This window comes from Salmo salar, chromosome 05 (genome assembly GCF_965601325.2).
Source record: "Salmo salar chromosome 05, fSalSal1, whole genome shotgun sequence".
In the NCBI taxonomy this organism is placed as follows: domain Eukaryota; kingdom Metazoa; phylum Chordata; class Actinopteri; order Salmoniformes; family Salmonidae; genus Salmo; species Salmo salar.
The window spans coordinates 71,485,768-71,497,771 of record NC_138295.1 but is presented as its reverse complement, the minus strand read 5'-3'; the positions used below and the strand labels follow the sequence as shown (position 1 = coordinate 71,497,771).

Genomic DNA, 12,004 nt, shown 5'->3' with positions numbered 1-12,004 from the left:
CATTTTCAATTAACAAAATTAGGTTTTATATGTAAGATGGTTAAATAAAGAGCAAAATTATTGATTATTATTATATTAGTATTTGTGCCCTGGTCCTATTAGTGCACTTTGTCAATTCCCACGAGCTGGGTTGTGACAAAAACTCAAACTCATTCTTATGTTTAATAAATGTATCATATAGTGTGTGTGTGGCAGGCTTACAATGATTGCAAAAAACAAAATTTGAGAGTGCACTGACCCTGATGCTAAAGGCGGGTACGCAGCTGGATGTTGATTGTTTTAAGGGGTACGGGACTATAAAATGTTTGGGATCCACTGGTCTAGGGAGTGTGTGTAGGGTCAATGCAGGTAGTTCGGGTACAGTACCTTTAATTTACTAATTAGTCTATGCCAAACTGTCTTAGTCTTTGTATAAGCCTATTCTATGTGACGCTTTATTTGTTCATCTAATGTTTAAAACAATTATCTAGTAAGGCACATGATTGCATATTTTCATGACAGTGTTGTATGATATTATAATGACTTGATGTAATGTTTCATAGAAACATTTAAGTGACAATTAGATTATATGAAATAATGCATTATGATGATTTCTTACTTTTCATTGTCTTAGGTTTGAGTGAATGCCAAAGTGTTTTGCTCTCAAATTGATTGTATTTATGTTATTAATTTATTATAAAATAATAAACATACTATGGGAAACTAGACTTTGTCTTTTAATGTTTAATTATTTTGTATAAACGATAAAACAGTTGAATCAGTCAAACTTCTGCTCTGGTGGATGTTCAGAAACGATTCAATGTTTGTTTAACCAGTAATCTATGTTGGAATAAGTTTTATGTACTGATACAGATTTCGTAAAATAATGATGAATAAATGGATTGAGTATTTTGAAGTCTACATAGACCAGATTCACCACCAATGCACTCTTCGAATAATGCACTCGTCGGGTGATGCACAGCAGCTATAGCTATGGTAAGAAATGTTTAACTGATAGACACTACATCTGATTAGAAATCAAAACTAACACACTTCGTGTTACACCTTTTCTAGTTGTCAATATTCATACTTTCTCAGGTGAGTTTCTCTGAGGACGCAATTACCAAACATCGCCACTGGAGGGCAATGCTGAGGTTTACTATTTTTGTGATGTAGAGATGACGAGGAGCCTTTTTGAGGTTACGGTGGCCAGGGTCAGAGTAGTGCAGAAGGTGTCGTTGTTGAGCCAATGAAGAAAGTAGAGGATGGGTCAATGGTAAGGAATCCTGAGAGGATCCCTGCGAGTAGTAGATCTGTGCCAGCACAGAGGGATTGGCCAATGAGTGATATATACTTCAGCAAGGTTAGGTTCTTAGTGTTCATGGCTGCAGAGAAGTACTTGGGTATACGAGATTTTACTTCAGTAGAGTTACAGGGTGTGTTTAATGGTGGTGTCCTGTCCTGTCCTCCCAGGCCGTTGGCATGATTTAGGAGCAGATAGGGTCAAAGTAGTGGAATGGGGTAATGGGTTTTTAATGAGTGAAGGGTTAGTCAGAAGCATGTTTTGTTTTTGTTTTTTTCCTTTTGTTTTACAAAGTGTAATGGATTTATACTCCAGTTCAATTTGTGGCTGTAATGCACCTTGTGATTGCCAACCACCATTTAAAAACAGAAGAAGAAGAAGAAAATTGTGGATGCATTGGATGAGGTGGCGTAGATGAGAGTAACGGGAAGTGGGTATATTTCGTTTTTTTGTATATCTATCAGTGGAGGCTGCTGAAGGGAGGACGGCTCATAAAAATTCCTGGAATGGAGTCAATGGAATGGTATCAACACATTTAACACATGGTTTTCATGTGTTGGATGCCATTCTATTGACTCCATTCCAGCCATTATCATGAGCCGTCCTCCCTTCAGCAGCCTCCACTGATATATTTGGAACGGAAGGAACATGCTCTGTGACTCAAGAAGATAGGAATGTTTGGAATGTGGATCTTTGAAGCATTTCGCCTATCAAGGGTGGGGTGACGCTCAAAGTAAAAGCCAAGAGTATATGGGAAGAATTGGATGAAGTGGTTGGTGCACACTTTTTGACTTGCATGGTGGATGCGTTCTACTCCATCCGTTCTACTGTTTTCTGATGAAGTCTCTCCCTTCTCACGTGTATTTGGGTTTTATGAGATTCCCTGTGAGAGCCTTCATGCCCAAACCCATGCAGTGTAATAAATGCAAATGATTTAGTCATGTGTCAAGTGTATGTAGATATGATGGGTATCATATGCCAGCTGAGCCTGAGCCTAAATGCTGCAATTGTGTTGGTGAACATACAACTGAATTTCCGAAGTGTCCTGTTAGGGTGAAGGAGACGGAGGTGGCAAGAATAAGGGCTGTCCAGCATGTCTCCTATCCGGAGTCGGTGAGAAGAGCGGAAGAAAGGAGTGAAGTTGAAGAAGTAATGGTAGTAGGAGTAGAGACACCAGATAATATTCCTTGTCAACAGAGGGATCCTGACATGTTGCATGTTAAGATGGTGGACTTTGTAGTGTTTATTGCATTGGCTTTCAACAGCACAGTGCATACAGAGAGGAAATCTGTGACTGAAGGAGTGATTTTATTATTTTTTTTCTTTGTATTTTGTATGTTGTCGGTTCCCCCCCCCCCCCCCCCCTTTCCCGCAATGGAATATGTTTTGTTTCAGACGACGAGATAGTCCGAAACTTTTACCTCCTCAATGTGAGGAAATGGATTGCTGTATCCCTGGAGGAGATAGAGAGCATTGACCAGGAAATGGAAAGGATGCCAGGATGTAAAACGGCTGTTTTGTAGATTTGCGAAGATATCAAAATACTTAAACTTACATGCAAAATACCTGCTGTTAACTTTAAAATGATTGGAATGAATTATCCAAAGAGAGTGTAAAGAAGATTCATAAGGCTTGGAATTCATCACTTTAAACAATATTAAATAGAAGACAAACAAACGTTTTGATGGCGGTAATACACCAATATGTGTAGTCTGCCATAAAACCTTAAAAAAGAAGAAGAAGCAGTGCATACAATGGAATATTGTTTGTTTTTGTTTCAATACCCCGTACAGTAGGTGGCAGAATAGGTGTAGTAGGCCATAAAACTTTAAAGAAGAAGAAGAGGAGGAGCCTTTTGTGTGTGAGGCTGTCATATACAAAAACAACAAACATTACATGAAGTCAGGCAATAAGCAAGTAACAGTTCACGCTGGCTCGTGTGCTTATGCGTAAGAGCATAATTTATGGCAAAAATAATGAAGATGTCTCTGAAGCTGCGACAGATGTATTTAATTATTATTATTATGATTTAGCTAACCATCATTGACTAAATGGCCAACGACTGCGCTTTTGCATCTGGAGTAAAGTTAGCTTGGTCGCTAACTGGCTAGCAGCCATCCAGTAAGCGCGAGCCCCTGCGGAGGGTCGTCTGTGTCCTGTGATTCTGGACATCGAGTACTGGAGTCCGACGACCCTCTTTGGTACTGCTAGCTAACGTTAGCTATCTCACATTCAGTTTTGCATTGTGTCGCTCATAACTCACTGACAATGTAAAATATCATGGGAACGGAGACACGGGATCTGGTTAGTTAGACAAATCAATGGGAAGGCTAAGCTAACGGTCCTTTGCTAGTGTGGTGACTGGTATCGCTTTCAGGATAAAAGCAAATCCGCTACGCTAGCTAACGTTCAATACTCGCTTGCTAGCTGGTTATAACTAACTAGCAACGTGCAAAGTTTGTATTTAGCTATTATGTTAATGTTAGCCAACTAATGACATTACGTTAGCTAGCCATAGCAATAACAGTTAACGTTAACTAGCTAGTTATCGTTTGTCTGCGGATAGTAAGCATTGTTTGATAGTGGCTAGCTGCTCGCTCACCGTTTCATGGCATTTAACGTTAACTATATATGCGTTTAATTTTCTTTAAAATGATTTGCTAAACGTGATTCAATTGAGATTTTTGCTAATTACTAAGCTAGAAACAGAGCAGCACCCATAGACATAATAACTGCGATGATGATTAGCTATGAAATCTCTATCTAGAAAACTTCTTAATGTGTTGACAAGTGTAAGTAACTATTTGTATATGTCTGTAATTCAAATGAATGAGATTTTGTCATATTGACAGAAGCCGAATATTCTACAATGTGCGGGGTACACGTTGCCACTTTACAAAATGTCAATCATTAATATACCTTTCCTAGAGACATAAATAATTGGAACAGTAATAACACTAAAGTTAGTCTCATATGAAAAGCACATTCCTTAAGTTGTCCCCGTGCCATGGACATAAATTAAAGAATCTCTTGTCTACCTGCCAGCACAATTTTTTGTTGTTGTTGCCTGTTTGGTTACTTCTGTATGTGACTGCAATATGTATTTGGCTGATGTTTGATTGCAAGTTATTGCCAAAAGGCTATCTTGCAGAGTTTCAGATTTTTGACTCTGTAAATTTGGGGCTGTAACCAGAAAGCAACACTGATGTGACATATAGGCAAAACTAGAGCATCTTTCATCCTATGTTGAAATGTAACCTCTTTGTAAAATATTTTTTGCATATGTAATCCATCTCACTGAAGTTGCATTGCTTGTTTGAACCGTTTCTAGGTTCCCGGCTTGTGAGCGAGGTAATCGGACAACCCCATCTTCTTCACCTCCTCCACCTATTCCAGGTGGGGGAGAGGATGGCCTCCTTCCTCCATGTCCCCCTGCTGGGGTTGCTGCTGGTGGCTGTGGCCCCTGGGTGTTGGGCAGGAGACTGTAAGGGCCACCGACAGGTGCTCAGGGGCCCCCCAGGGTACGTCACTGACGGGCCAGGGAACTACTCTGTAAACGGGAACTGCGAGTGGCTCATCAAAGGTGAGTGAGACAGTGGTGGGAAAACAGTACCGTGATGAGTGTGTGTTGATTGATTAGTTGATTGTCAGTTTGATGTGAATACATAGATCTCAAGATATGCCAAAGAAAATCCTGTCTAGGGCAAATTAAGTAAACTCTAAATTATATCCGACTGATGTTTCTTTCCTGTATTCTCTCCAAGCCCCCAGCAGCAATTACCGTATCGTCCTGAACTTCACCTTCATGGAGACAGAATGCACCTACGATTACCTGTTCGTCTACGATGGAGACTCCTACCAGAGCCCCCTACTGGCCAGTCTGAGTGGCACCACCCTGCCGCAGCCCATAGAAGCCAAGTCTGGCAAGGTAACCGCATCAGACTCAATAGCCTTGGTTTCTCAAATGATTGCCTCGCCAGGTTCACCAACTACTTCTCTGATAGAGTTCAGTGTGTCAAATCGGAGGGCCTGTTGTCCGGGCCTCTGGCAGTCTCTATGGGGGTGCCACAGGGTTCAATTCTTGGGCCAACTCTTTTCTCTGTATACATCAATGATGTCGCTCTTGCTACAGGTGAGTCTCTGATCCACCTCTACGCAGACGACACCATTCTGTATACTTCTGGCCCTTCTTTGGACACTGTGTTAACTACCCTCCAGACGAGCTTCAATGCCATACAACTCTCCTTCCGTGGCCTCCAACTGCTCTTAAATACAAGTAAAACTAAATGCATGCTCTTCAACCGATCACTGCCTGCACCTGCCCGCCTGCAGAGCATCACTACTCTGGACGGTTCTGACTTAGAATATGTGGACAACTACAAATACCTAGGTGTCTGGTTAGACTGTAAACTCTCCTTCCAGACTCACATCAAACATCTCCAATCAAAAGTTAAATCTAGAATTGGCTTCCTATTTCACAACAAAGCAACTTTCACTCATGCTGCAAAACATACCCTCGTAAAACTGACCATCCTACCGATCCTCGACTTCGGAGTTGTCATTTACAAAATAGCCTCCAATACCCTACTCAATAAATTGGATGTGCCATCTGTTTTGTCACCAAAGCCCCATATACTACCCACCACTGCGACCTGTACGCTCTCGTTGGCTGGCCCTCGCGTCATACTCGTCGCCAAACCCACTGGCTCCAGGTCATCTACAAGACTCTGCTTGGTAAAGTTCCCCCTTATCTCAGCTCGCTGGTCACCATAGCAGCACCCACCTGTAGCACGCGCTCCAGCAGGTATATCTCTCTGGTCACCCCCAAAGCCAATTCCTCCTTCGGCCGCCTCTCCTTCCAGTTCTCTGCTGCCAATGACTGGAACGAACTACAAAAATCTCTAAAATTGGAAACACTTATCTCCCGCACTAGCTTTAAGCACCAGCTGTTAGAGCAGCTCACAGATTACTGCACCTATACATAGCCCATCTATAATTTAGCCCAAACAACTACCTCTTCCCCTACTGTATTTATTTATTTATTTTGCTCCTTTGCACCCCGTTATTTCTATTTCTACTTTGCACTTTCTTCCACTGCAAATCTACTATTTCCGGGTTTTACTTGCTATATTGTATTTACTTCGCCACTATGGCCTTTTTTGCCTTTACCTCCCTTATCTCAACTAATTTGCTCACTTTGTGTATAGACTTATTTTTCTACTATATTATTGACTGTATGTTTGTTTTACTCCATGTGTAACCCTGTTGTATGTGTCAAACTGCTTTGCTTTATCTTGGCCAGGTCGCAATTGTAAATTAGAACTTGTTCTCAACTTGCCTACCTGGTTAAATAAAGGTGAAATAAATAAATAAACTAAAAATGATCTATGGAAGGCGGAACTAGACATGTTCTGAGATGTCGGATATCAACCTCAGACTGCTGGGGATTTGGGTGGATAAACCTTTCATACCAGCATTAAATGGATGGATTTATTGACGGGTTTCCATGGCCTCAATTTGACTTCAGCACACAATTCAGAGTGACAGCTGGATGTTTCTGACTTGACGGGCTGGATGGATTACAATATCATGGAAAAAATCTAGTGAAGTTGTTCATTGCCCCCTTCACGTCCTTTCTGTCTTCTCTCCTCTCCAGATGCTGCTCCACCTCTTCAGCGATGCCAACTACAACCTCCTGGGCTTTAATGCCACCTACTCATTCTCTGTGTGCCCTGGGGCCTGCGGATGTCACGGGCGCTGTGACATGGCCTCGTCCCTGTGCCAGTGCCACCTGGGCTGGGGAGGAGCCGACTGCAGCACCCCTCTATGTCCCCAGGCCTGCATCCTGCACGGCACCTGTGACAAGGTAAGAAGAGGGAGACTTTATTATCCACATTGGAAACTGTGCAGTCTTTAGAAATGTTGGTTTATTACAGTGCAATAAAACAAATGTTGGGATGAGTTAGGTGAGGATGGAAAGTGGACAGCCAACTGAGATGCTGAAGACAGCTAGCTGAGGGAACCTATGTACAAGGCTACCAAAGGAGTTCATTATTAAGCAGCGTATACATTTGTGTTCAAACACAGAAGGGGAAACCAGCACAGCAGCAACATAAATAGGGGTTGAATGACCCTCCTTTCCTTTAGATATTGTTGATTGCTGATTTCTCTCAAACTTTCTCTCTCTCTCCTTCTTTCTCTTAGAGAGGAGAGCGTTGTCTATGCAGCTCAGACTTCCTGGGCCAGAGCTGTCAGCTGGGTCTCCGTGATGACAGTGGGGTGGGGCAGTGGTGGCAAGTGAGTGGGGGTGACCCCTACACGCCCCCCCGGACAGGCTCTGCTGGGGTCTACCTGTCCTCCACTGGAGCCATGTACCTGTTTGGAGGTGAGAGATGGAACACTGAACAACTGTTTGTTTATTTATTTTTTATATAGTGTTGGATCCCATTGTACATTAAAAAAAAAATGTTTTACATGCCAAGGTATACCAATACTGTATACTATTCTAATTCAGGTGTTGTTGGGTAGGATGTTAGGGTTGTTAGTTAGGAGGGTGTTGCAAGTATGGGTGTTAGGATTGATTTGTTTTCACTTTATGTGCTGATTCATTGTCTAACTGGACCCGGTATTGACCCAGTCAGGAGGATTGGTGGGCTTGGTTAACATTAACCCAGTTTAGATGAGGCGAGCACACGGCTTCACAGAAGACCTTGACCTTATTGCTGTTGGACAACTGGCTCTGCATAGTAATCATTGTGGGTTTCAATGTATGTCATGATGTAATTGGTTAACTACTTCTGTATGGTTGGTGCTGTTTTGATATTTCAGGGTTTGACTTGAACCGAGCTTTGGGGGACCTGGTTAAATACAACTTCAGCTTGAACCAATGGGAGAACAGATCTTATGGACACTCCCCAGTAAGTGCCCGTTTGCATGCCAGAAATGTAATCTTAATAAAAGATATCAAAGACTGTACTCTTTTAGTTATTCTTTCCTGTGTTTATGTTATGCTTTGATTATTTTATTCAAGATCCTAGCAAAAATCTGATTTTCATTAAACTACATGTCCAGCCCTTCTATTTAGCCTCACAAAGTGTTTTACCATTTTCTTTTCAAGACAACCAGGGCTACAAGTAGAACACAAAACAATTTCACATAAAAAGTTGCATTCGTGAGTTGTATTGACAAATGTTGATTTAAAAAATAAAAGGCTGCCAAAGCTGACCTGATAAAAGAGAATGTATATGAATGCTGTAAGTACAGAAATTGTTTGCTTATTGGGAAATTAATATCCAACTAGTCAGTGACAACTGTTGGAGTTTGACAGCAACTATGTTAGCTTATTACAGTATTATAGACACTATGTCCTGGGATTCACTATGATCTTCTATGTAGAAGAAACCCTTATGTTTTAATTACTCTTGTGTAGCTTGTGAGCGTCATAGAGCAAAGCATGTTGCATGTTCATGTGACTCAGCTTTTAATTGTTTGCAGCTTAAACCATTCGGACTCTACAGACGGTTTTGTATAAAAGACCCGGCCCCAGGCCCCTTCGGGTTACGCCTTGTCTCATAAACACCACTCTAGCTTAGGCCCTGTTAATCACACAGACTAAAAGGGGTTACTTCAAAACGCACCTGTTATGGGACTAAACCAATGCTCCTAAACATCTCTCTTTCCCTTCCTCTCCTGTTAACCCATTTCTACATCTCTCCTTATCTTACTGCCTCACTCTGACCCCTCCCTTTTCTCTTTCTTCTTGTTCCCACTTCCTCTCATGCTTCCCTTCCTCCTGCCCACCCTTTCCCAACTGCCATCTCGCTTCTCATCACCACCCTCTTTCTCTCGCCCTTCTTTCTTTCCCCCCTCCCTCTGTCAGGCGGCTCGTCACTCCCACACGGCAGTAGAGTGGATAGGGAACATGGTGATCTTCGGAGGAGAGCTCGCGAGCGGCACTTTAGCCAGCGACGTCTGGATGTACCGCCCAATCCAGGATGACTGGCAGCAGCTCGGCCAATCCCATTCGCCCGGGGCACCGAGAGTGGCCAACCATGCAGCAGCTGTAGTGGACAACTATCTCTACATATTTGGCGGTAAATAACTTATTGAAATACAATGTTGTCACCTAACTTCTTGCAGAATATGTTTCTAAACACCTATCCTATAATGTGGATGCTACCATGATTGAGGATAATCCTGAATGAGTCGTGAATAATGATGAGTGAGAAAGTTAAAGGCATAAATGCTAACCTCCCCTGTTATTGTAATGGTAAGATGTTAGCATGTCTTGGGGGTATGATATTTGTGCGTCTAACTTTCTCACTCTTACGCTGTACTGTTGGATTTCAGATTCCAAAAACCAAGTCCTGCAGGCTCTAATTTAGTCTTCTCTTGATTATTGTCCAGTCATGTGGTCAAGTGCTGCAAAGAAAGACCTAGTTAAGCTGCAGCTGGCCCAGAACAGAGTGCCACGTCTTGCTCTTCATTGTAATCAGAGGGATAATATACAGTGCATTTGGAAAGTATTTTTCCACATTTTGTTACATTACAGCCCTGGTCTAAAATGTATTAAATAAAAACAATCCTTGTCAATCTACACACAATACCCCATAATGATTTGTAAAGGCACACACCTGTCTATATAAGGACCCACAGAGCAAAAACCAAGCCATGAGGTTGAAGGAATTGTCGGTAGAGCTCCGGGACAGGATTGTGTCAAGGCACAGATCTGGGGAAGGGTACCAAAAAATGTCTGCAGCATTGAAGGTCCCCAAGAACACAGTGGCCTCCATTCTGAAATTGAAGTTTGGAACCACCAAGACCAAACTGAACAATTGGGGGAGAAGGGCCTTGGTCAGGGAGGTGACCAAGAACCCGATGGTCACTCTGACAGAGCTCCAGAGTTCCTCTGTGGAGATGGGAGAACCTTCCAGAAGGACAACCATCTCTGCAGCACTCCACCAATCAGGCCTTTATGATAGAGTGGCCAGATGGAAGCCACTCCTCAGTAAAAGGCACATGACAGCCCGCTTGGAGTTTGCCGAAAGGCACCTAAAGGACTCTTAGACCATGATAAATAAGATTCTCTGGTCTGATGAAACTAAGATTGAACTCTTTGGCCTGAATGCCAAGTGTCCCATCTGGAGGAAACCTGGCACCATCCCAACAGTGAAGCATGGTGGTGGCAGCATCATGCTGTGGGGATGTTTTTCAGAGGAAGGGACTGGGAGACTAGTCAGAATCGAGGGAAAGATTAACAGAGCAAAGTACAAAGAGATCCTTGATGAAAACCTGCTCCAGAGCACTCAGGATGTCAGACTGTGGAAGAGGTTCACCTTCCAGCAGGACATCAACCCTAAGCACACAGCCAAGACAACGCAGAAGTGGCTTCAGAGTGTCCTTGAGTGGCCCAGCCAGAGCCCAGACTTGAACCTGATCGAACATCTCTGGATAGACCTGAAAATGGCTCCCCATCCTACCTGACAGAGCTTGAGAGGATCTGCAGAGAAGAATGGGAGAAACTCTCCTAATACAGGTGTGGCAAGCTTGTAGCGTCATACTCAAGAAGACTCAAGGCTGTAATCGCTGCCAAAGGTGCGTCAAAGTACTGAGGAAAGGGTCTGAATACTTAGACTACCGTTCAAAAGTTTGGGGTCACTTAGAAATGTCCTTGTTTTTAGGGTGTCTAGTTTGAGAAACAGACACCTCACAAGTCGTCAACTGGTAGCTTCATTAAATAGTACCCACAAAGCACCAGTCTCAAAGTCAACAGTGAAGTGGCAACTCCGGGATGCTGGTCTTCTAGACAGAGTTCCCCTGTCCAGTGTCTGTGTTCTTTTGCCCATCTTAATGTTTTATTTTTACTGGCCAGTCTGAAATATGGCTTTTACTTTGCAACTTTGCCTAGAAAGCCAGCACCCCAGAGTCACCTCTTCACTGTTGACTTTGATACTGGTGTTTTGCAGGTTCTATTTAATGAAGCTGCCAGTTCAGAGCAAAAACCAAGCCATGAGGTCGAAGGAATTGTCGGTAGAGCTCCGGGACAGGATTGTATCAAGGCACAGATCTGGGGAAGGGTACCAAAAAATGTCTGCAGCATTGAAGGTCCCCAAGAACACAGTGGCCTCCATCATTCTGAAATGGAAGAAGTTTGGAACCACCAAGACCAAACTGAACAATTGGGGGAGAAGGGCCTTGGTCAGGTAGGTGACCAAGTACCCGATGGTCACTCTGACAGAGCTCCAGAGTTCCCTTCTTTCCCTTCCTCTCCTGTTAACTCATTTCTACATCTCTCCTTATCTTACTGCCTCACTCTGAGCCCTCCCTTTTCTCTTTCTTCTTGTTCCCACTTCCTCTCATTTGAGGCGTCTGTTTCTCAAACTAGACATTCTAATGTACTTGTCCTCTTGTTCAGTTGTGCACCGGGGCCTCCCACTCCTCTTTCTATTCTGGTTAGAGACAGTTTGCGCTGTTCTGTGAAGGGAGTAGTACACAGCGTTGTACGAGATCTTCAGTTTCTTGGCATTTTCTCACATGGAATAGCCTTCAATTCTCAGAGCAAGAATAGACTGACAAGTTTCAGAAGAAAGTTCCTTGTTTATGCCAATTTTGAGCCTGTAATCGAACCCACAAATGCTGATGCTCCAGATATGCAACTAGTCTAAAGAAGGCCAGTTTTTCTGCTTCTTTAATCAGAACAGCAGTTTTCAACTGTGCTAACAT

The 12,004-nt window shown here is 42.9% G+C and overlaps 1 protein-coding gene across 2 annotated transcripts in view; it reads left to right on the top strand.

Moving 5' to 3' along the window:
- The first annotated feature begins 3,130 nt into the window (after positions 1-3,130).
- Positions 3,131-12,004, top strand: part of LOC106605723 (multiple epidermal growth factor-like domains protein 8) — a 31,746-nt gene continuing 22,872 nt past the window's right edge. For both annotated transcript variants that reach the window (XM_045718705.2, XM_045718703.2), the window contains exons 1-7: positions 3,131-3,483; positions 4,614-4,865; positions 5,047-5,210; positions 6,939-7,148; positions 7,487-7,667; positions 8,111-8,199; positions 9,162-9,375. In XM_045718705.2, coding sequence (XP_045574661.1) covers positions 4,691-4,865; positions 5,047-5,210; positions 6,939-7,148; positions 7,487-7,667; positions 8,111-8,199; positions 9,162-9,375 — 1,033 coding nt within the window. In that variant the 5' untranslated portion in view covers positions 3,131-3,483; positions 4,614-4,690. The remainder of the gene's footprint in view (positions 3,484-4,613; positions 4,866-5,046; positions 5,211-6,938; positions 7,149-7,486; positions 7,668-8,110; positions 8,200-9,161; positions 9,376-12,004) is intronic.